The sequence below is a fragment of the Thalassophryne amazonica genome, chromosome 5 (genome assembly GCF_902500255.1).
Source record: "Thalassophryne amazonica chromosome 5, fThaAma1.1, whole genome shotgun sequence".
NCBI classification, from domain to species: Eukaryota; Metazoa; Chordata; class Actinopteri; order Batrachoidiformes; family Batrachoididae; genus Thalassophryne; species Thalassophryne amazonica.
The window spans coordinates 27171827-27197940 of NC_047107.1; the positions used below are offsets into that span (position 1 = coordinate 27171827).

General features: G+C 42.9%; 1 protein-coding gene across 2 annotated transcripts; it reads left to right on the forward strand.

The window, feature by feature from the left end:
- The first annotated feature begins 287 nt into the window (after positions 1–287).
- LOC117510221 (BTB/POZ domain-containing protein KCTD9-like) lies at positions 288–26073 on the forward strand. 2 transcript variants are annotated; one of them, XM_034169845.1, is made up of 5 exons: positions 302–424; positions 9703–9830; positions 12343–12448; positions 12523–12656; positions 25732–26073. In XM_034169845.1, the coding sequence occupies exons 3-5, from the start codon at positions 12367–12369 to the stop codon at positions 25840–25842; spliced, it is 327 nt and encodes a 108-aa protein (XP_034025736.1). In that variant the 5' UTR covers positions 302–424; positions 9703–9830; positions 12343–12366; the 3' UTR covers positions 25843–26073. The 2 variants fall into 2 exon arrangements, with proteins under 2 accessions (XP_034025737.1, XP_034025736.1); XM_034169846.1 differs by lacking the exon at positions 9703–9830 and having other exon boundaries at positions 288–424.
- The last annotated feature ends 41 nt before the right edge of the window (positions 26074–26114 follow it).

Consider the following 26114-nt stretch of genomic DNA (forward strand, 5'->3'; position numbering starts at 1 on the left):
CTGGTACTAAGAATGTCCAGCGGTACACGACGCGAACATATACTCTTTCGTGTCACTATTTATGTGAGATATGTAAGCACACTGACAGTGTAATTAGTTCAGTCTTTCTTTCTAAATAACTCAAGCACAAATATTTATATCAATTGAAGATAAGAACAAATATACAGGGTGCTCCTGAATGCAGCATCCTGTAACTGACGTTTTGCCGCTCTGCTATTGGATGAAAATGGTGGTGCGCTTGTTTTCGGAGTCGGCTCCTCCTCATTTGAGTTATTGAGTCCTGGCGGCTCGGAGAAATAAATGTAGCATTCTTTAGTGTTGCTTTGCTTTCGTGAATGAATGTCTGTATTATAATTTTGTCAAATATATATCTATTTTTTTTAACTTTCTAATTTCATTTTAGACCTTTTACAGGCCTGCCGTGGTAAGTAAGCTCTTGCTGAGAGCATTTCAGGGCGTCGACTCTACTTATAAACTGAAGGGGGCAGCACTATACACCATGTAAGGTGATGTCTGAAAGAAACAAAAGTAGAAAATGATGTTCAGCGTTTTGTCTTTGTGAAGTAAATGTTGGATTATTTTAACATTATGGCGTGTGACTGAAGGCACTGTTCATGCTGTGCTCATTCAGTGGTTTCTTTTAATGTCTGCCAAACGTTGGATGAAATGGACTTTAAATTGAGCAGGCTTAGGTCCTAAAACGAATAATAAAGAGTGATGCAATCATCGTAGAATTTTTTTTTTTTTTTTTGAAAGAGACGAGCAAATGGAAGAAGATGCATTCTTAAAACTTCTTTGATTTAAGTATATTTCTGAGTTTCGTGCTGTGGCTCTGCTGAGGGATGATAATCATGAGACGCTGCCCGTAGCTGGTGCCAGACAGCCTATGATTTGCTGACTTAAAGCCCTTTTCGTATTGCGGGGTACTGTCTACGCCAAGTTAGGCAGCTCTACGCCGAGTTTTTGCTCCCTACGCAGCAGTATGCTGAGAGCTACATGAGGACGCAAGAAATTAAACGTTTAATTTTTTCAGTGTAGAGCACTGAACGCAAAAAGTACGCAGTTTTTAAGCAAATCTACACAACACACCGCAGCTGTTTGTAAATCTACACAACAGTGCACTACCTTACAAGCCTCCGCAATTCTACACATCAGGGTGAAAAATCCTTTTATTAGTACATACCTGGATTGATAGATTTTATTCATCCCGCTGGACTTTGCCGGCAGTGAAGCTTCAAAACCACAGAAGAAGAGGGGAACCAAGCTTCCACGTTCAGAGGGCATGTCCACTGTTCACTCCTCAGGGACTGATCGCTAGCGGGAGTACATGTACACGGTCCCCCGTTAACTTTTCACGGTGGGTAGCACGCAGCCACCCGAAGCAGCTTCACTTTGCTTTGTTTTTCACCTCCTGCAGTTTATCACGATTGTGGCATGTTAAAAGAGTCCATTAAGTCCTGCTCATTGACGGTTGCCAGCAGGAAGACATGTCCACGTCCAGGTTAACTCGTCACGGACTGATTGCCAGCAGGAGGACATGTCCACCGTCCCCCATTCACTTTTCACGGCTGGTAGCACACAGCCACCCAAAGCAGCTTCACTTTGCTTAGTTTTTCACCTCCTCCAGTTTATCACGATTGTGGCATGTTAAAAGAGTCCATTAAGTCCTGCTCATGGATGGTTGCCAGCAGGAAGACATGTCCACGTCCAGCTTAACTCGTCACGGACTGATCGCCAGCAGGAGGACATGTCCAGCGCCCAACATTCACTTCTCACGGCAGGTCGCACGTGCAGCCGCCAGAAGCAGCTTTGCTTCACTTTGATTCATTTTTCACCTCTTCCAGTCTGTCACAATTGTGGCACATTAATAAAGTCCATAAGCTCCTCCTTACGGACTGATCGCCAGAGAGAGGACATTTCCACGTTCAGGTTAACTGTCCATCTCCACTTTTCATGCATGCAACGTGCGCGCGGTTGCCGGTGGCCACGCACATGCACACAAATGGACTGTGTCGTGCAAGATTGTTCAGAAGGAAATGCAAATACACTGGTTTTCCTGCTTAAGGCCTCCTGACACTTGCACGACTTTGATGCATGCACTTGCATGCCCTGTGTCCTGCAGGAGAGTAAACTTGTCGTTAACGGGTGTAGATTGAACGTGAGAGGGGTGCCGGCACATGCAGTTGCGCAAAGAGAATTTTGAAATGTTAAAAAAAAAAATCTTTCACTGACAAATGTCATGCAATGTTGCACGATCTACTCACCAACACTATGTGCAGCTCGTCAAGTCAAGTGAAGAAGTGAACAGTGGTTGCGTCAGTGCACCACATCACAGTGCAGCTCATCTAAACGATTATAAAGAGATGTTAAATCTGTCAAACATACTTTTACAGCTGCACACAAGAAGGAAAGAACATGCAACTGTTTTACCAAGCCATGACAATGTAAACATGACAAATAATTACCTTTTTAGACGGCTCAAAATGCTTTCTCCACTTCGTTCAGTGCACGTGCACGCGAGAACGGCTGTGGCTGGAGTGGTCCTCTGTGATTCAGGAAGCAACTAGAGCTGTTTTCAACAGCCAACTTGCAGAGTAAATAGTGCAGCAAATAACTGAAACAATGCTTCACATGGTGATACAAGCACCAAATCCAGCACAAATTCTCCTTAGACATTGATCTTTTGAAAAAAACAAAACAATGGGCTACTAGAATTTTCAATAGGCGGCCACGTAGGGGTCATTTGAAGAATTACACAGGGGTTAAAATATAAAAATGTTCCAATCATATTGAAACCTATACCACATTATTTGTCTGATCATAAATATTCCAAAAAGGTATAGTTTGGACTATCTATGACTGAATGTTAAGGAGTTATGGCAGGGTAAAAACCTTAAGAATGGTGACAAAGGTCAGTTTCAGTTTGTACAGGGGTCAAAAGTTAAAGTTGCTCCAGAGCTACTTGGATTAATAAATGGAATAGTTTTGACTGTGTTGAATGCTTGGTCGCTAATGTAAAGCTCAAATAATGTTGACGTCCATTGAATTCTCTGACATGTGACATATGTTACCCTGTAATGTGATAACTAAGCATGATACATGGTGCAAACTATTCCTTTTTGAAAACCTATTAACTCAATCAGTAATTTCCATCACCTTTTGAACAAAATTGGAGCAACTCTAACTTTTGACCCCTGTACAAACTGAAACTGAACTTTGTCACCATTCTTGTTGTTTTTATCCCATAACTCTATAGAATTCAGACATAGATAGTCCAAACTACAAGTATATCTTTTTGGAATCTTTACAATCAGAAAAATAATGTGGTATCATTTTCAATATGACTGGAGCATTTTTTCAAGTGGCCTGTCGTTTTTTTTTTTTTTTTTTTTTCCAAGAGTAATATCTAAGGTGTACTTTTGCCAAATTTGTGCTTGTATCACCATTTGAAGGATTCCTCTGTAAATATTCTGTTATCTGCTTACCAATAAGATGGTAAGAAATTGTACAATATTTTACCACCACAATGCCAAAATAAATCTGCACATGCCCATAGAAATTTAGAAGCCAGATCACTCTCAGTTATATTGATAGTGTGATTGCACCATGAATAGGGCATTTCTCCCATATGATAGGAAGACATATTTCCATTTCTGGTTAAGCACACATATTTACCTGGGGGGTGAGTATAGTTACCTCCTGGCGGGAAAATAGAGGATATAGTAGAACAGGTGGATTAGCTTGAGTATGAATTTCTAGCATACATTTATATCCTGTCAGATCAGAATCAGGAAACAATGGTGCAGGTGCAGTGAATAGAGTGGGACGAGCGGAAGTACAAGCTACGCAATCTGACAGATGGTGAGAGGATACAGTGAAATCCAGCCATCTAAACCATTCATTCTTGTTCTCATATCCTGTTTAAATCCTAAAGGTGTCTATGTGTCAAACTAGTTAGATTTATGGGCTGTAGGATAGGAACCCCTGTTGATGTCTCAGTCTCTACTGGGGTCTCAGCAGTGCTACTTGTATTCTGCGGGGAGGGGGATGATGTTCCTAGGGTAGGACTAGATGAAACTGGGAATGATCACCTTCAGGTGAATGAGTAATTAATGACTGCTTCAAATTTTTGATGGACAATATTACAGGATTATATCCGGCCATAGAAGCATCCCAACTTCCCCTGACTAAGGTAATATGGTTCCTAGTGCAGAATGTATTTCCTGAACACTCCTTAGGGGTCCATGACACTCCTGTCCAGGTGAATACAAAGTCCCACGTTGGACACCACCTATGTTGGTTAGTAAGCATACACAGATATATATCATATCCTCTCCACATTTGCTGTCCTCCCCCACCCCAACAGTGTATTACATCACAAACATCAAATTGATACACAGATGCACTTCCTTTCACATATTTCACCTCTTTCGCAGGGTTCCAACAGACAACCTCCCACATCCCCACCATCATGCATACCACACACCAAATCACTATAAGACTCATGTTTCCCTTAAGTCGTTTCACACGTCATCCAGAGAACGTAGTGGAGTAGTGGAAGCACACTGAGACAAATGATAACACGTTCCTTCCTTAGAAGCCACCTGGACAGAGTGTGAGTAAGCCTTGACCACCTTATATGGACCAGTCCATCTAGGCTCATTCCATTTTCTCTTGATCACCTTCAACCACACCCAGTCCTCAGTTTTCACTGGCTTTCCCACAGGTCCCTGCTGGGCTGTTCCTTCACGATCTTGGACCTGTGAAAAGAGTGAGGCTACCAATGCAGTTAGCGAAGCATAATACACTGAATGCTTAAGCTCAGTCAAGTCCAGAGGTGTCCCCCTTAGACCTGCTGTTTCAGGAGATGTAAACTGTCTGCCTGTGCATAACTCAAAAGGTGTAGAACCTGTACTGCTATTTACAGATGCTGTGATAGCCATCAGAGCAATAGGGAATGCCTGAATCAATTTCATTTGGAGTCCATGCAATTTTTTGCCAATTTCTCCTTTAATGTCCTGTTTGTTCTTTCAAAAAACAAAGGAGAGATTCGCACAGCCAGTTAGCTCCCAAACAAACCTTTAATGAAGCACCAAAGTGACGTTTCGGGCCTCGCCCTTCATCAGACATAATTATCATGTCAGGATGCACCTGTATATAAACTCACAATGATTGGCAACATGTGTGGGGGAAAAAAAAAAAACAAAACACTTTACACACAGTCATCAAACCGGGTTCATGCTGTAATGATGTTGCACTTCAATCTATTAAAATATCTATTGCATAGAAAAAAGACAAATTTCAGTACAGTTTAAATTCAGATAAATTTCATTCACAAAAAACTAAAGACACCTGTAATTCTTAAAAAATCTACTGCAATTAAATGGCCCCAAATTCATTGCCAAATAGGCCAGAACTACCAATTAGCAAAATTTGTACCACTCTTCACCAATTAAAAATGATAATTAAATAATTTAATAAATTCATATATTACAATTAAGAATGAATATCCATGTAATACCAATAAACTCAATTAAGTCACAAAATAATAAAGACATGATTGATTAGATGAAAATAGCATGAAAAAAACATGCTAGTGATAGTCGACTAAGTGCTTTAAAAATGTCAAAATGAAGCTCAAATTTGCAGAAAAAAATGGGCCACGGCTACCAATTACAGATCAGTGCCGCTGCACAGTTCCAAAGCATCAAACAAATGAACAAACCAACAAACAAACAAAACTCACAGTTCCAAAGCATCAAACAAACAAAAAACCAACAAACAAACAAAACTCACATGTTGTATTCCTTTTACAATATAGGCATCAGGTGTAAACAATCCTAGAATAATGTGAACAACTAATAATAAATAAACCGAAAAGAAGGAACAAATAGGTGCATCCAACTGGTGCAATCGACACAATGCTAGAATTAAACATCAAATTAATATAAACATTGAAAAAGACAACAGGGAAAAGATTGCATAAGAACAACTCCATAGATACTAATGATGATGACAAAGCAACAAAAAAGAGTCACAAAAAAGGTCTGATGTCAAATTCCTCATTAAGTCCTTTAGGATTGAGAGTGTCCAGAGTGTAGATCCAATAGCTTTCTCTTTTAAGTAAATTCTGATTAATATCACCACCGTGGTTCATCAGTTTTACTTGTTCTATCCCAATGAATCTCAATGTGCTTACATTGTGTTGAGCTTGTGTGAAATGAATAGCCACTGAACTTTTCTTGTCTTTGTTCCGAATATTAGATCTGTGTTCCGATATTCTAATTTTAAGAGGTCTTGTTGTTTTGCCAATATAGGCTAGGCCACAGGGGCATTTTAACATGTAAATAACATTAGCCGTGTTACATGAAATAGTGCCACGAATTTTGAAGACTTTGCCAGTCCTGGGATGTGAAAATGTTTGAGTTGCATATGTAAAATTACATTGGGCACAGTGGCCACAACTGTAGTTACCATGTGGTGATACTTATGAAGAATATGGTTTGACAGCGTGACAGCAAATTTGCACGGACAAGCATGGAACTCAAATTAGGAGCCCTCTTAAAAACGATGCGAGGTGGCAAAGAAATTTTTTGATATCTTTTAATTTAGGATCAGTTTTAATGATATGCCAGTGCTTCTTAATGATTTTCTCAAATGCTCCACCTAGTGGTGAATATTGAACAATACAGTTCAATCTGGAAGGCTCTGTTTTCATATTTTTGTTTTTACTGTAAAGACAGTCATTTTTGATTCAGTATCACTCCAAACAAAAAAATATGTCATCAATGTACCTCTTCCAGTGTGCGATGTGTTTTAAATGAGGATTACGAGTTCCAGAGAGAACAACTTCTTCAAAGAAGCCACAAAACAAAGAAGCAAAGCTAGGGGCCATCTTGGACCCCATGCTCGTCCCGGAAATCTGCAAGTAGTAATCAGAGTCAAACATAAAAAAATTGGATGTCAACACAATTTCCACCAGATCTACAATGCTTTTAGTACTCTGTGTATGTTCTGTCCATTGGTTTAAGAAGAATTCTACAGCTCTGAGACCACTCTCAATCAGAACATTAGTATATATAAGGACTCAATGTCCATGGTAACCAATAAACACAGATGCGGGACTGTGATAGATTGTAACATTTTCAAAAATTCCATGGAATCTTTGACATAAGAGGGAAGTGATGTAACTAGTGGCTGTAAAAAATAATCAACAAAGGCTGAAATATTTTTTGTTAGACAGCCTATGGCTGAAACAATGGGTCTGCCCGGAGGTGTGTCCGTGTACTCTTTGTGGATCTTGGGAAGGATATACAGGACTGGAGTAACGGGGCTGTCCACCTTCATGAATCGATGCTCAGATGTCGAAATTTCATTGTCTAACAAAAGGTCATCAAGTTTTTTATGGATCCTCTGTTTGAATTCTGTAGTAGGATTGTGATCCAGTTTTCTATAAAAAGATGCATTGTTTAATTGTCTTTGTATTTCTTTAATATACTTATTCCGATCCAGAATGACAATGGCTCCCCCTTTGTCAGCACTTTTGATGATGATCGAGTTATCCTTCTTAAGAGACTCCAATTCAGTCCTTTGTTCCCTAGTAAGGTTATCAGCTACTTTGTATTGTCTTTTTGTAGAGAGAAGTTGAGACACATCAAATTCCACGAGTCTGCAGTATGTATCTATGGAGGCGTTTCTCCTCTGTGGTGGAATAAATGTACTTTTACCTCTGAATGGTGTTTTTAGCCCAGTAATGGATGGTTGATCGATGTTATTCGCCTCCTGTTGCTCTTGTGTCAGTCTCACTCCTCCGGTCTCAGAGCCTTGAGTGACAGAAGCGGATGAATTGACGGAATTCATGGCACCATAAAATTCTTTGAGGCGTAAATTACGAAAGAATTTCTGAAAGTCCACTATGGCGTCAAAGTCTTTACAATACATGGTAGGCACAAAGGAGAGGCCTTTACTGAGCGCTGATACACAGGTTTCAGATAGCGTTTTACTCGACAAATTTATAACATTGTGTACCTGCGTGGTGTCTGTCTCCTGGGATATGGGTCCCTTGCGACCCGTTCTCTTCCCCCTTCTGCATGTCCTCTTTCTCGTGCTTGTTGACTTCGATGGTGCTCTCCTCGTCGTCTGTCTAAAAAAGGATCAACTCTTAATGAGCTGGAGCTGGATTCAGAGTCAAAGTCAGTGGTGGTGTCATTATGACTGAGTGTAGCTGTATTGCTACCATGATTAGCCCGTGGAGCTGCAGCCCCACGTCTGCTCCGTGAATTAAAGTTTCTCCACTGATAAACATTGCCATTTATGTAGTCCGAGGCATCTCTCTTGAACTTCTTTTTCTTAGACGCTGTAATCTCTTCCTGTAGTGCTTTTTGAAGTTGTTCACACTCAGTGAAAAGTTGCTGAGCCGAGTAGTCTGAGAGTTCGCTAGTTATTTGCAATTTAACTTCTGTGATTTCAGTACGAACTCGCATGAGACTTCGTGAGGCTTCCTGTATTGTGAGCGCTATCAATTCAAAGGAGCATTTGTTTAACACTTCGCTCCATCAATCACAAAAAGTGGCATTGTCTCTACCAATAATAGGTCCTTTGTTAATTCTTAAACTGCGTGGAATTCTTTTCACGCGCATATAATCACTTAAAAGACAGCTGGAGATTGGTTTGTTCATTTGTTTGATGCTTTGGGTCTGTGCAGAGGCACTGATCTGTAATTGGTAGCCGTGGCCCATTTTTTTCTGCAAATTTGAGCTTCATTTTGACATTTTTAAAGCACTTAGTCGACTATCACTAGCATGTTTTTTTCATGCTATTTTCATCTAATCAATCATGTCTTTATTATTTTTTGACTTAATTGAGTTTATTGGTATTACATGGATATTCATTCTTAATTGTAATATATGAATTTATTAAATTATTAAATTATTTAATTCTGTCATTTTTAATTGGTGAAGAGTAATACAAATTTTGCTAATTGGTAGTTCTGACCTATTTCGCAATGAATTTGGGGCCGTTTAATTGCAATAGATTTTTTAAGAATTACAGGTGTTTTTAGTTTTTTGTGAATGAAATTTATCTGAATTTAAACTGTATTGAAATTTGTCTTTTTTCTATGCAATAGATATTTTAATAGATTGAAGTGCAACATCATTACAGCATGAACCCTGTTAGATGACTGTGTGTAAAGTTAGTTGTTTTTTTTGGGGGGGGTTTTTCCACACATGTTGCCAATCATTGTGAGTTTATATACAGGTGCATCCTGACATGATAATTATGTCTGATGAAGGGCGAGGCCCGAAACGTCACTTTGGTGCTTCATTAAAGGTTTGTTTGGGAGCTAACTAGCTGTGCGGATCTCTCCTTTGTTTTTTGTGCTATTTTTTTGATCCTGCACGCCTATATGGATTGTGATGTGCATGTCATCTTATTATTTTTTGCTCTGTTTGTTCTTTCAACCAGACATTGAGATTGTGGATGATAGACAGAGGAAAAACAATGCTTTACTCCTAAAGCCTGCTCTACCGATTGTAGATCAGAATTTTTAAAATGTGCCCCATTGTCTGATCTAATTCTCTGAGGAAATCCATGCCTTGGAATGTGTTGATTTATCAAAAATTTACACACACTGGCAGCATCTTCCTTCTTAGTAGGAATAGCTTCCACCCATTTGGTAAAAGCATCCACTATCACCAACAGATATCCATATCCTGTTGTCTGGTCCCATATCCGTGTAATCCACTACCACTTCTTGGAACGGAGCAGTGGGTACAGGAAATGTTCCCATCATAGGTATCATAGATGGCCTGGAATTGTACCTCAAACAGGTATCACATTTTTTAATATGTTCACTTATCATGTTCTTTGAGTATGGATGCCACCAGAGCGATAAATCTTTCTCTGTCTGTTGTTTTGAAGCATGTGCTTGTCCATGAGCCTCTTTTAACATTATTATTAAGCTTTTTTTTTTCTGAACTCTGCCAATGTCATCACTCTTGTCAGACTGAAGGTTTTCCTCCAAAGTTTATTGTCATCTAAATAAGGCTCAAAACCATAAATGCTGTGTCCCCACAGCTGCTTCAGAAACACCTTCAGACTGGACTTAAAAAACAAATCTCCCGAAAACAGCTCGACCTCCACCATGTTTACAGTTGATTTGGGCTTGAATCAGCAGGTCACCCTGCTCAGAGTGCTGCGCTCATTGGACAGACATCTCTGCTATTTTAGCATTGTGGGATAGCTCGCCCACAGATTGAGCTCGCCGGACTACTTTCTCCACCCTGCTCAGCGTGCCGCTCTGGTTGGAGCAACAACACAGTCTCTTCCCAGATGGATCTCTTTCAGTGCAGCTTCTCATTCTGACTTTAACACAAAGTTAACAGCCAAGTCTTTCATAGCAAACTGTGAATGGTAATCAAACCATTCCACTCGTATCTTTCTGAACTCTTCCGCATCAAACTCTATTGTGTCAATGTTTACAATGTGCTTGAGCAATAACAGGTGAAGTTGCTCTTAAACTTTAAGTTTCTTAAATATTTATTACAGCCACTTAAAACTTAAAACTTCTTAAAACTTCAGTTATTTTTATAATTTTATTACTGGTAAATTTTAGAATAAATTTAGATGAGATATACTCATTATCTCACAGGAGGAATATATCACAGTTATCTGGGAACTAGGTTTTCATAGGAATTCATCAAGCACGTTGGCCACGGCTGCGTACTAACACAGAATACCCAGAAACTGGCCAGTTGTTCGGCCATAACGAGAGCATCCACTTTTAGCTTGTGATAAGCTAAGCTAGTGGCGCTCGTGAGAGTGTGTCAGCAGGTGCTGTTCTGGTGATGACGTAGCAATATGGCCGCAGTTGAGAGCTGAACAGGGCTGAAATAGAGCGCAGGCTTCAGACAGCTGGAGTTTATCCTTCACCTGCACACTTATCGACTTTTATTCATTCATTTATTCTTCTACCGCTTAGTCCAATTAAGGGTCACGGGGGGCTGGAGCCTATCCCAGAAGCCATAGGGCGCGAGGCAGGGTACACCTGTATGGAGCTGCATCCAACTCTGGCAACAGGTCCAGAAACTACACTCGCTGTTTTGATGCGGAGCGCTCCGGCAGCCCGCAAGGATAACCTGTTTTCTTCTTCTTTCCTGGCTTCAATCTTGTCCAGTTCGTCCGGTGTTAAATCTTTATGCCGTTGCTTTTGCTGTTCTTCTCGTCTGCTCTCCTTCTCTTTCCATTCCTCAAACATTTTATTTTGGCCAAAAATATTAAATTTCACTTGGAAATCCAAGTTTTATCACGTTTCTGTCATTCACCTGTCAAAACACAGCTGATCTGCGCCAACTGATTTGCGCGTTGCCGAACTACGTGTGTATACACGAAAATAATGCACACCAGTTAGACATGGAATTCTCACTGACCATGGTATAAACAGTGTTTTTTATATGGAAAACCATACAAAAGCATTGGGACTTTTGCTTTTGTCCGGTGAATGCAAATATCCGGTTGATACAACAACGGTTTAGACGAGTTTTACTGTAGTTGAGTTTGTACAACAAAATGTGAAAGCAGGATGGAGTTACTAAAGCTAAAAAGAAAACTTGATTTCTCTTGACATCCACCTGTATTTGTCTTATTTTTCTCAGATGAATTTTTGATTATTTAATGATTTCAAGCGGCAACATGTATAACATGTTTCTGTAATATTAGATAGAAATATGTAAATGCGAACAGTAACACTGTCAATTGGGGTTTATTAAAAAAGATGTGATGAATTATATAACGTGACTGACACTCAGGAAAAAAATGAACCAGCTGAGCATAGTGATGTCATTCTTTCTTCTCACCACTTGGTGGCAGTGATAAACACCGCTGTTCTTTACAGACAGACTGAAAATAAATATAGTAGAGAAGCTTGAATCTTTGACTGGACTGGGTTGCATGACGCGAGGACGTTTCGTTGCATGACGCGAGGACGTTCAGCGACGTCCTCGCGTCATGCAACGAAACGTCCTCGCGTCATGCAACGAAACGTCCTCGCGTCATGCAACCCAGTCCAGTCGAAGATTCAAGCTTCTCTACTAAGGAACAACTGAGAGCTTACACAGAAACAATAAATAGAGATCTTTATGTAGGAAAACTAGTGTGGTGCACTTTGTCTTGTTCTGCAATTTATTGAAATTTAAATTTAGCTTCACTTCCTAAAAAGGAGATGTATTTCTTTTGTCTATCTTGTGATTTGACATGAACCTGCTGTGGAGAGAATTTATACTGGAGGTCTGTTTCTAATAAAACATGAATACTGATATTTTAGGTTTGTTTCTTTTATTTAAGGGTGCAAACTTACAAGGGGTGAAGATGCTTTGTACTAATGCTGAGGGGGCTTCACTGAAAGGATGTAACTATGAAGATCCATCTGGGCTGAAAGTCAACCTGGAAGGTAATCCATCAGAATTTTAGCAGATGAGCGTCTATGTTTGTAATCAGGTTTTAAGTTGATGTCATTGTATTTAGGCGCTAACCTGAAAGGAGTTGAAATGGAAGGAAGCCAAATGACAGGCATCAACCTGCGTGTGGCCACTCTGAAAAATGCTAAGCTGAAGAACTGCAACCTGCGGGGGGCCACTTTAGCAGGAACAGATTTTGAGGTAAGTTAAGGCTGTCGGAAGGGATTATGAACGCAGCTGTTTACTGGGTCAGGAAAGATATGTCAAAAGACCGTTTCATTAATGCCATTTTCCTGTGACCAAAAAGAGAATGAAATGAGCAGATATAAATTAAATGAACAGTAGTGCAGTCCAGAGCCTGAACGTAAACTGCGCACTGCTGTTGGAAGAGAAGGCAGAAGGAGTGCCGAATCGAGTGACCCAGGGGCCAATGCCATGAAGGTTGCCTCCAAGGGGCAGCACAGGTGTGTGAAAAGTAAATGGGCTGCATTTATATAGTGCTTTTCCATCTGTATCAGACGCTCAAAGCGCTTTACAATTATGCCTCACATTCACCCCAATGTCAAGGTGCTGCCATACAAGGCGCTCACTACACACCGGGAGCAATAGGGGACTAAAGGCATTGTCCAAGGGCCCTTAGTGATTTTCCTGTCAGGCGGGGATTTGAACCCATGATCTTCTGGACTCAAGCCCAACACCTTAACCACTAGACAATCAGACAATTTTTAGGAATCCGCTAGCTTAGCGCAGCTACTAGCTCTTAATCGGTTTAGCATGGCGGCTTCTCCTGTCTCTCCCGCACTTCTCTGCTCTGGGTGTGAAATGTTTAGTTATTCCTCGGCCTCCTTTAGCAGTAATGGTACTTGTAATAAGTGTAGCTTATTCGTAGCTTTGGAGGCCAAGCTGGGCGAATTGGAGACTCGGCTCCGCACCTTGGAAAATCCTACAGCTAGCCAGGCCCCTGTAGTCGGTGTGGACCAAGGTAGCTTAGCCGCCGTTAGCTGCCCCCCAGCGGATCCCGAGCAGCCGGGAAAGCAGGCCGGCTGCGTGACTGTGAGGAGGAAGTGTAGCCCTAAACACAAGCCCCCTGTACACCACCAACCCGTTCACATCTCTAACCATTTTTCCCCACTCGGCGACACACCCGCCGAGGAACAAACTCTGGTTATTGGCGACTCTGTTTTGAGAAATGTGAAGTTAGTGACACCAGCAACCATAGTCATTTGTCTTTCGGGGGCCAGAGCAGGCGACATTGAAGGAAATTTGAAACTGCTGGCTAAGGCTAAGCGTAAATTCGGTAAGATTGTAATTCACGTCGGTAGTAATGACACCCGGTTACGCCAATCGGAGGTCACTAAAATTAACATTGAATTGGTGTGTAACTTTGCAAAAACAATGTCGGACTCTGTAGTTTTCTCTGGGCCCCTCCCCAGTTGGACCGGGAGTGACATGTTTAGCCGCATGTTCTCCTTGAATTGCTGGCTGTCTGAGTGGTGTCCAAAAATGAGGTGGGCTTCATAGATAATTGGCAAAGCTTCTGGGGAAAACCTGGTCTTGTTAGGAGAGACGGCATCCATCCCACTTTGGATGGAGCAGCTCTCATTTCTAGAAATCTGGCCAATTTTATTAAACCCTCCAAACCGTGACTATCCAGGGTTAGGACCAGGAAGCAGAGGTGTAGTCTTACACACCTCTCTGCAGCTTCTCTCCCCCTGCCGTCCCCCCAATACCCCATCCCCGTAGAGACGGTGCCTGCTCCCAGACCACCAACAACCAGTAAAAATCTATTTAAGCATAAAAATTCAAAAAGAAAAATAATATAGCACCTTCAACTGCACCACAGACTAAAACAGTTAAATGTGGTTTATTAAACATTAGGTCTCTCTTTTCTAAGTCCCTGTTAGTAAATGATATAATAATTGATCAACATATTGATTTATTCTGCCTTACAGAAACCTGGTTATAGCAGGATGAATATGTTAGTTTAAATGAGTCAACACCCCGAGTCACACTAAATGTCAGAATGCTCGTAGCACGGGCCGAGGGGGAGGATTAGCAGCAATCTTCCACTCCAGCTTATTAATTAATCAAAAACCCAGACAGAGCTTTAATTCATTTGAAAGCTTGACTCTTAGTCTTGTCCATCCAAATTGGACGTCCCAAAAAACAGTTTTATTTGTTGTTATCTATCGTCCACCTGGTCGTTACTGTGAGTTTCTCTGTGAATTTTCAGACCTTTTGTCTGACTTAATGCTTAGCTCAGATAAGATAATTATAGTGGGCGATTTTAACATCCACATAGATGCTGAGAATGACAGCCTCAACACTGCATTTAATCTATTATTAGACTCAGTTGGCTTTGCTCAAAATGTAAATGAGTCCACCCACCACTTTAATCATACTTTAGATCTTGTTTTGACTTATGGTGTGGAAAGTGAAGACTTAACAGTATTCCCTGAAAACCACCTTCTGTCTGATCATTTCTTAATAACATTTACATTTACTACCCAGCAGTGGGGAATAAGTTTCATTACAGTAGAAATCTTTCGGAAAGCGCTGTAACTAGGTTTAAGGATATGATTCCTTCTTTGTTATGTTCTCCAATGCCATATACCAACACAGTGCAGAGTGTTTCTTTCTTTTTGCTCTGTATGCACCACTCTGCATTTAATCATTAGTGATTGATCTCTGCTCTCTTCCACAGCATGTCTTTTTCCTGATTCTCTCCCCTCAGCCCCAACCAGTCCCAGCAGAAGACTGCCCCTCCCTGAGCCTGGTTCTGCTGGAGGTTTCTTCCTGTTAAAAGGGAGTTTTTCCTTCCCACTGTCGCCAAGTGCTTGCTCATAGGGGGTCGTTTTGACCTTTGGGGTTTTTCTGTGATTATTGTATGGCTTTTGCCTTGCAATATAAAGCGCCTTGGGGCAACTGTTGTGATTTGGCGCTATATAAATAAAATTGATTTGATTTGATTTGATCTGCCGGCGACCGAGGAATCGGGTGACCCAGAGGCCAGTGCCATGAGGGTTGCCTCACTTGAGGGTGGCACAGGGCCCTGGAGTGTACAGGTTCTGTAGGGATGGCAGACTGCAGTTGATCACCTTCTCTGTTGTGTGGATGATGCGCTGCAGTCTGCTCCTGTCCTTAGCAGTGGCAGCAGCGTACCAGACGGTGATGGAAGAGTAGACGATGGACTCAATGATGGCACTGTAGAAGTTCACCATCAATGTTTTTGGCAGTTTGAACTTCCTCAGCTGCCACAGAAAGTACATCCTCTGTTGTGAGAGAGCTGACGTTCAGCTCCCATTTGAGGTCCTGGGTAAAGGTGATCCCCAGGTAACGAAAGGACACCCTGTGAGACTGGGGAGTCATGCAGGGTGATAGGGCTGGTGAGGACTGGTTTCTTTCTGAAGTCAAAAACTGTCTCCACTGACTTGAGGGCATTGAGCTCCAGATTGTTCTGTGTGCACCAGGACACCAGGCAGTTGAGCGCACATCTGTAGGCAGATTCATCCCCCTAAGAGATTAGTCCAACAAGGGTTGTAACATCCGCGAACTTCAGGAGCTTCACTGACTGGTGACTGGAGGTGCAGCTGTTGGTGTACAGGGAGAAGCGTAGAGGAGAAAGAACACAGCCTTGGGGGGATCCGGTACTGATGAGCCATGTGTTGGAGATGTGTCCTCCCAGCTTCACATGCTGCCTTCTGTTAGTAGCTGACTTCCTGTTAGACAGGAAGTCAGTGATCCACCTGCAGGTGGAGTCAGGCACACCAAGCTGAGAGAGGTTGTCGGGCAGCAGAGTTGGGATGATTGTATTGAAAGCAGAGCCGAAGTCCACAAACAGAATCCTGGCATAGGTTCTTGACGAGTCCAGATGCTGAAGGATGAAGAGGAGGGCCATGTTGACAGCATTGTCTACAGACCTGTAAGCGAACTGCAGGGGATCCAGGAGTGGGTCAGAGATGGGCGTGAGGTGTGTGAGGACAATGCACTCAAAGGTGTTCATCACCACAGAGGTCAGGACTTCAGGTCTGTAATCATTAAGACCTGAAGTTCTTTGTTTTTGGGGGATGGGGATGATGGCAGAGGCCTTGAAGCATGGTGGCACCTGGCATGTCTCCAGTGAGGTGATGAAGATGTTTGTGAACACCAGGGACAGTTGGTCTGCACAGTTCAACACGGATAGGCCCGGCTTCTTGGTGTGTCCACATTACACATCCATATTACATTATTGTAATAAGGTATTTACACAGACAGTGACCCTCTTCTTGACATGGACAATGACCTGAGGCCTGAGAAACTCGAAGTGGTGCAGGATCCAGTGGTCCCTTGTGGTCAGCACCATGGATCCTGCGCCTGATGGGGCCTGCTTCAGTTTCCCATACCTCGTCCTCATGTTGGCGTACCACCTCTTGAGCTGGCCTTCTCCTGTCACAGTGTGGCCTTCAGTCACTTCCTGATGTAGTGTGAGTATTTTTTATTGAGGAGGCACTCCTGCTTTGGGCCTGGAGCCAGTCCACCATCTGCTACTCCAGGATCTGGGTGGACTGTAGTGGGGAGGGGGTTGGTGTGGCCCCAGCTTCTGGCAGTGGTTCTTTGTATGGTACAGGTGCTGGCTCTGCTGGGCCTTGCTGGCTGCAGTGCCTCGGCCCATCCATGGCCATGGACAAAGGCAATGTTCTCCTGCTTGGCTGTTCTCTTCCTAGGTGGCATGGCAACTGTGGTTGGTTGTGATTGTTCGGTTGTTTCAGTCGTTTGGATCATTCTCTGAATTGCTGTCTCACTATCAATCATGCAGTCATCAATGCAGACTGGTTTGTGCGCCAGCTACCCGTGTTCTTATGCTATCCGGTGTTGCACTCAATTGGTCCGACCACATTTATTGCCCAGTCAGGATGTTCCAGCCGCATCTGTGTTGCATTCCAGTGCCGCTCGGGACATTCTGGTCGCATTCGAGTGCCCTTTCTGTGTCCAAGTTCTCTGTCGTATTAGTTCTCTTTGTCCTAGGTCTCTGTTCACATGTCCTGTCTTGTCTTCCTGTAGATGGTATTAGTTCTGTCTCTGTTAATCTGTCTGTCCTGTCGTCTTCCTGTGGTCAGTCTTAATTCCGTTTTTGTTCTTCTGTTCTGTCTGTGAGCGCCTGCGTGTGTTGTGGGCGTGTCGTATAGATGAATGAGTGCGAGACATGTATGAGTTGGAATCGTGTGTGTTTGCAGGAGGCGTGGAGCGTGTGTTAACACATCTTGTCTCTGGCACTCCTCCCACACATCTTACCTGTGTGTCTCTCTGGTCTGTGTCAGTTGTCCAGGGTCCCAATGTGAGGAGCTCAGCGCTTACCTTTCTGAGCACTTCCCTTGCCTTCACTGCGCATGCGTCATTTCAGAGCGTCAGCAGCGATTCACTGATTATTGCCTTGTTTCAGCTTAAAATTTCACTCCAGTCATCATCTATCTCAGCGACAGATATCTGAAACTTTTGTACAACAATCATTTCCACATAAATTCAACATCTATATACAGAAAGGGCTACGTCTGTCTGTCTGGGATAAACTCCCAAACTATAATATGTCGCCATAAAACTATATATATTCTGAATCATGACATGGGGAACAAACTGATACCATTTTTTTAAAAGTTGAACTGAAAATTACCCCCAAAATAGCCATTTATGTAAGACCATACAGTGTTGTACCATGTGCGATAAACTCCCAAACTATAATATGTAGCCCTAAAACCTATATATATTCTGAATTGTGACATGGGGAACAAACTGGTATCATTTTTTTAAAAGTTGAACTGAAAATTACCCCAGAAATAGCCATTTATTTAAGACCATACACTGTTGTACCATGTGTGATAATCTCCCAAACTATAATATGTAGCCCTAAAAACTATATATATTCTGAATCGTGACATGGGGAACAAACTGGTACCATTTTTTTTTTTTAAGTTGAACTGAAAATTACCCCCAAAATAGCCATTTATGTAAGACCATACAGTGTTGTACCATGTGCTTTTCATGCTGCCACTTCTGTCTGTCCGGGATAAACTCCCAAACTATAATATGTAGCCCTAAAAACTATATATACCTATTCTTAATCCTCATGACATGGGGAACAAACTTGTAACATTTTTTAAAAAGTTAAACTGAAAATTACAAAAACAGTGAAATACGAGGTCTATTAGAAAAGTATCCGACCTTATTATTTTTTTCAAAAACCATATGGATTTAAATCACGTGTGATTGCGTCAGACAAGCTTGAACCCTTGTGCGCATGTGTGAGTTTTTCCACGCCTGTCGGTTGCATCATTCGCCTGTGAGCAGGCTTTGAGTGAGGAGTGGTCCAGCCCCCTCGGCGGATTTTCCTTGTCAGGAAATGGTGGAATGATTTGGGCTTTTTTTCCATCAGAATTTTTTCAGAAACTGTTAGAGACTGGCAGCTGGAAACCATTAGAAAAATTTATCTGGCTTTCGGTGAAAATTTTACGGGCTGCACAGAGAATAAGGACTGTTACTACAGCTTTAAGGACGGCTTTAAGGACGCTCGGCACGCTGCACTCCATGCCGCCATCGAGAGCCACAAACCACCGGATCATTTCTAAACGGATGGCTCTGTGGATCCGAGCTGGACATGAGCCATTTTTTGGCAGATTTCATTTTTAACAAGAGATTTTGTCATGGAAAGCCGAGCGGAGGCTTCGCGCGTCACGACCGATTTGCTGATGAAGCGAGACAAAGGAACACCTCCGTTTTGGTCTCACAGGACGGCTTTGAGATGGCGTTCAGACAGCTGTTGGTGGTTTTTCCATCGAGTGATTATCCGAGAAATTGTGGATGTGCCTGGACATGCCAGAACATGTCCCATGAGGCTTCATCACAGCGTTGCTTTGCGCCATGCGGCACCGCCGCGACGCGCGGAATTCCTCCGCATGTCTGTCTCAGTGTGCCGAAAAAGTGCTGATGTCCACGTCTTTTCACAATTCCTGTGCTAGTCAGATGACGTCCCGGATAAAACACAGCATCCAGTTTGGAAATGAACAGCACATTCCACTGTTACAGGAGTTTTTGTCATGGAAAGAGGAGTGGAGGCTTCGCGCATCGCGGTGGTGCCACATGGCGCACAGCAACGCCGTGATGAAGCCTCACAGGACATGTTCTGACATGTCCAGGCACATCCACAATTTCTCGGATAATCACTCAATGGAAAAACCACCGACAGCTGTCTGAACGCCATCTCAAAGCCATCCTGTGAGACCAAAATGGAGGTGTTCCTTTGTCTCCCTCCATCAGCAAATTGGTTGTGACGTGCGAAGCCTCCGCTCGGCTTTCCATGACAAAATCTCTTGTTAAAAGTGAAATCTGCCGGAAAATGGTTGATGTCCAGCTCTTGTGATAACCAGAGAAAGTGCACACGATGGTCTCGGATCCACAGAGCCATCCATTTAGAAATGATCCGGTGGTTTGTGGCTCTCGATGGCGGCACGGAGCGCGGCGCGCCGAACGTCCTTAAAGCCGTCCTTAAAGCTGTAGTAACAGTCCTTATTCTCTGTGAAGCCCGTAAAATTTTCACCGAAAGCCAGATAAATTTTTCTAATGGTTTCCAGCTGCCAGTCTCTAACAGTTTCTGAAAAAATTCTGATGGAAAAAAAGCCCAAATCATTCCGCCATTTCCTGACAATGAAAATCCGCCGAGGGGGTGGACCACTCCTCACTCAAAGCCTGCTCACAGGCAAATGACGCAACTGACAGGCGTGGAGAAACTCACGCATGCGCACGAGGGTTCAAGCTTGTCTGACGCAATCACACGTGATTCAAATCCATATGGTTTTTGAAAAAATAAAAAGGTCGGTTTCTTTTCTAATAGACCTCGTACACCACTACCTCATTTTTGATTCATCGATATTTACATTTACTGTTACCTACCTTTTGTGTGTAATTTTGTTATAAATTTGATTGCAAAACAAAGTCTGCATGAAGGACTGAGGCATGTTTGTGGTGCGGATAAGGCTGTTAAAAGCCCATTATCCCTGGTTCACAAACCAGTCTAAATCTGTGATAGTGAGCACTTCTCCTTTGCTGAGATAATCCATCCCACCTCACAGGTGTGCCATATCAAGATCCTGATTAGACACCATGATTAGTGCACAGGTGTGCCTTAGACTGCCCACAATAAAAGTGTTGGGAAGGTGTCGTAGCACGGACCCACAACAGGGGGCGCAAATGAACGGACAATGAATAAGCCAAAAAGTAACAATTTAATGTTGTGACAACACACAACTAAATACACAAAATTTGTAAAGTCAATTAACACCAGGTGACGTGTGGGCAGGCTCGAAGATAGAAGACCCCCGACGAGAGAGAAGCCGCGTCCCACACGGCTTCCACCACCAACGGTCTGAAGAACACCGGAGCCGCCAAGTCCCGAGTCCCCAGGTGGCCTCTGTCTTCGGCTGTCGACCCTGGTACTGCTGGCAGAAAGCAAAGACAAGATGAATGAGTGTGAGTCCGCACACTCAGTAATCCACAGTCTGCACACAGTTAGGAGGGAGCACCTCCACCTCCAATCACACACTCGTGCAGCTCCTGTTTAATCCACTTATCTGGTTTGGGGTGTGAGGCGAAGCCGTCGCTGTCACACCAAACGCCAATCCCACAGATAAGGACGAACACCACAGGATAACGGCTGCAAAAGAAGTTCAGATTATCACTCAACGATATGAGTCAGCAGAGAAAATTACCTCTTCGGTAGTCGATTTCTCGGCGAGGAGGTGGAGTTGCAGTCCGGCCTTTATGGTGATGATGATGATGATGAACGAGTGACAGCTGGTGCTGAGGATGAGTGACAGCTGTCACTTCTTCTGGGTCTGGCGCCCTCTCGTGCTTGGAGCCCGCACTCCAAGCAGGGCGCCCTCTGGTGGTGGTGGGCCAGCAGTACCTCCTCTTCAGCGGCCCACATAACAAAAAGGCCACTCTGAAAGGTGCAGTTTTGTTTTATTGGGGGGGATACCAGTCAGTATCTGGTGTGACCACCATTTGCCTCATGCAGTGCAACACATGTCCTTCGCATAGAGTTGATCAGGTTGTCAATTGTGGCCTGTGGAATGTTGGTCCACTCCTCTTCAATGGCTGTGCAAAGTTGCTGGATATTGGCAGGAACTGGTACACGCTGTCGTATACGCCAGTCCAGAGCATCCCAAACATGCTTAATGGGTGACATGTCCGGTGAGTATGCCGGCCATGCAAGAACTGGGACATTTTCAGCTTCCAAGAATTGTGTACAGATCCTTGCAACATGGGGCCATGCATTATCCTGCTGCAACATGAGGTGATGTTCTTGGATGTATGGCACAACAATGGGCCTCAGGATCTCGTCACAGTATCTCTGTGCATTCAAAATGCCATCAATAAAATGCACCTGCGTTCTTCGTCCATAACAGACGCCTGCCCATACCATAACCCCACCGCCACCATGGGCCACTTGATCCACAACATTGACATCAGAAAACCGCTCACCCACACGACGCGACACACGCTGTCTGCCATCTGTCCTGAACAGTGTGAATCGGGATTCATCCGTGAAGAGAACACCTCTCCAACGTGCCAAATGCCAGCGAATGTGAGCATTTGCCCACTCAAGTCGGTTACGACGACGAACTGGAGTCAGGTCGAGACCCTGATGAGGACGGCGAGCATGCAGATGAGCTTCCCTGAGACGGTTTCTGACAGTTTGTGCAGAAATTCTTTGGTTATGCAAACCGATTGTTTCAGCAGCTGTCGTAGTGGCTGGTCTCAGACGATCTTGGAGGTGAACATGCTGGATGTGGAGGTCCTGGGCTGGTGTGGTTACACGTGGTCTGCGGTTGTGAGGCTGGTTGGATGTACTGCCAAATTCTCTGAAACACCTTTGGAGACGGCTGATGGTAGAGAAATGAACATTCAATACACGAGCAACAGCTCTGGTTGACATTCCTGCTGTCAGCATGCCAATTGCATGCTCCCTCAAATCTTGCGACATCTGTGGCATTGTGCTGTGTGATAAAACTGCACCTTTCAGAGTGGCCTTTTATTGTGGGCAGTCTAAGGCACACCTGTGCACTAATCATGGTGTCTAATCAGCATCTTGGTATTGCACATCTGTGAGGTGGAATGGATTATCTCAGCAAAGGAGAAGTGCTCACTATCACAGATTTAGACTGGTTTGTGAACAATATTTGAGGGAAATGGTGATATTGTGTATGTGGAAAAAGTTTTAGATCTTTGAGTTCATCTCATACAAAATGGGAGCAAAACCAAAAGTGTTGCGTTTATATTTTTGTTGAGTGTATTTTGTAGCAGATTAATCATTTTCTGTCAAACCTTGGATGTTGAAAACACCTCTAATCGCTTCTGGAGTCATAGAGGACCATTTCATCTGGATGCTTTTTTCCTCTCTTTCCTGCACCATGAGGAATGTATTTTGGATCAACTTAAAGTTAACTATTTCTAATGTTTTTATAGCTTGGTAAAACAGTTGCATGTTCATTCCTAGCTGTAAAAGTATGTCTATGATAGATTTAATATCTTAATGGATCAGATTGAGCTCCACCGTGTGCGCGCACTGACGTAATGACTCGCGCACACAACGCCAGCTCCCAGTAGAGTGATTTTGCCGTCAGTAATGGAGTTGGATCACAGTGTCAAAGTGGCTGTGTGTTTAAAGCCACGGAAGAAATAAAGCCAGTGAAGTCGCGAGAAGGAGTGCAGAGCGGACCAGGAACACAGAATGAGAGCGTGTAAAAGAGTGATTTTGCAGACATAACACAAAGTTAAAAGTTGTATCATGGTGACTGTAAGCCATGGAAGAAATAAAGAGAGAATTTTTTTTTTGTTTGTTTTTTTTTTGCTTGTTTGTGTTTTTGGAAGTGATCCACAGTTGCGGCAGTGCACACTCACTCAGTTCAATGTCTTTTTTTTTTTGGACTGTGTTTAAAAAAAAATGTGACATCTTGAATGGATGCTGTGAATTGAAAACCCACACTTTAAAAGGGACCAGGTGTGGGTGGGCTTGAGGTTTGGACCAAACCCATGCGGCATGCCTAAACGTGCACCAACGTCGCATTATCATGGCGCTACATGGATCATATGTGGCTTGACGTGGATCATATGCGGCGACACGAGCTACACGGGGCTCAAATGACAGGTCAGTCGTGGCTCACTAGAGGCACATAGAGGCGCCTTAGTAGTGGATACGTGACGGCTTAAAATGTGGATCATTCTTCAAATAATCGCTGACACACCCAAGCGTGGCTCATTATTTGGTGGGACGGAGGCTTTAGTTTTTCCCTCGCCTTCTCACGCCCTGGATTCCCCTCACCCTGAGTGGGTGGAGATTGTGTTTTTGTTATTCCTGTTTGCTGCATCAGTTTTTGAGTCCCTGTTCACTTGGTATCTTTTGAAATCACCTTTCTCGTCACTGCTCTGCATTTTTGGCTAAATATCTCACTCTGTTCCTGGCTCCACCCAGAACTATAACACTTTTTGCTGCAAAATTTTACTTATTTGGCCTTTAAAATTGTAAAGTTATTGTCTTGAACATTCTCCTCACTCACTTCATGTGTGTTCACCATGTGACTGATGTCCCATTCATTATTACAAACAGTGTCAGGACAACACACACACACACACCCTGGAAAATTGAAAACTTGCAAACGTGTGTATGTATACACATTTATTTTAAACTTTAGCTGTTTTATTCTTAACATTTCTTCTATTTTGTAGGTGAGAAAATAGTCAATCTTCAGTGGAGCAAAGGTAGTCAAGACTTTGTTGTGAGGAAAGTCAAAGACCCCAAGAATTTAGATTCAGGCAGGAGCTGATAGAAGCCACTTTAAGCAGACTTGTCCGTGGTAACGATATACGAGGTCTGTTAGAAAAGTATCCGACCTTTTTATTTTTTCCAAAAACCTGATGGATTTGAATCACGTGTGCTTGCATGTGCCAACCTTGAACATTCGTGCGCGTACGTGAATTTTTTCACGCCTGTCGATTGCGTCATTTGCTTGTAAGCAGCCTTTGTGTGAGGGTGGGTGTAGTCTCTCGTCGTTTTTTCTTTGCAAGGAAATGGCGGAACGACTGGAGCAGCGCGACTGCATCACATTTTTGCCAGAAACTGGGCGACAGCCAGGTGGAAACCATTCGGATTATTCAGACAACTTTCAGTGACGATCCTATGGGCATCAGACAGAGCGCCACCATGTTGAAGCCTCACAGGACATGTTGTGACATGCCCAGCTCTTCCACAATTTCTTGGATAGTCACACGACTGAAAAGCCACAGAAAGCCGTCTGAATCTTCCGAATTGTGGAAGAGGTGGGCATGTCACAACATGTCCTGTGAGGCTTCAACACGGTGGCGCTTTTGCTCCGTCAGCAGCTTTGTGCTGAAGCCATTGGCATGAATTTCACTGCAACTCTTTTCATGGCAAAATCTTCTGTCGCAGTGGAATGTGCTGAAAAAGTGCTGATGTCCACCTCTTCCACAATTTCTCAGATAGTAACACAACGGTCCCACATCACCACAGCGTTCACTTTGGAAATGATCTGGTCATTTCAGCATGTTGATGGCCGACCGGAGCGCGGCTCGCTCTCCACCGTTGTGCAGACGTCTTTAAACCGGTTGTACCACTCCTTAATCTGTGTGATGCCTATAGCATCATCACCAAAAGGCGTCTGAATAATCCAAATGGTTTCCATCTGGCTGTCACCCAGTTTCTGGCAAAATTTGATGCAGTCGCGCTGCTCCAGTCGTTCCGCCATTTTCCTTGCAAAGAAAAAAATGACGAGACTCCACCCATCCTCACACAAAGGCTGTTTAGAAGCAAATGACGCAATCGACAGGCTTTAAAAAAACTCACGCATGCGCACGAAGGTTCAAGGTTGGCTCATGCAAGCACACGTATTCCTCCGTCTTTCTTAGTGTTATGAACTTATCGATTCTTGATAATTCTGTATAATTACATGCTGTTGAAAACTTTTTTTGCATTGCATTTGTCATTGAGTTGTAAGATACTGAAGAAAAACGTTTTAAGTAATATGGGAAATGAATAATCCAATTGAAACACTCACCTAAAAAAGTAAAATAACCTGCTTTTGTAGTTTTATCGCAGCAACCATTTAGAGCATTCTGAATGTAGATTGCATGCTGTTGACATTTTCCATTATGCTATAAACTCAAGGAAAATCTAATTTGTTTCACTTGAGTTATTGCAAAATTGTATCATGTTTTTATATTTTTATTTTAGGGACCAATTCCAAAGATGGAACAAGCAAGGAAAACCATCTGCAAGAAGGACAAGCCAAAGCAGTTGGAAGCCATCCAAAATCATGTCACAAGATTCTGTAAAAGTTGCTGAATGAGTATTTATGTGGATAATTAAAGGACAACAATGCTTTATTACTGTCAAAACAATGACTGTCACATGTGAAAAAGTAACATCTTCCATTGTGATGTATTGAACTGTTATGAAACAAAATGCAAAGACTTCCAATACACAAATGAATGTGAGACAATATTAAGCTCAATTCTATCAATATAAATATTTGCAAGTTTGCTTATCTGCCAAGTGGTAAATGTGACAGTGAATCGGCCTTTGAACAGTTGCAGATGGAAGACTGATTTAGAAAA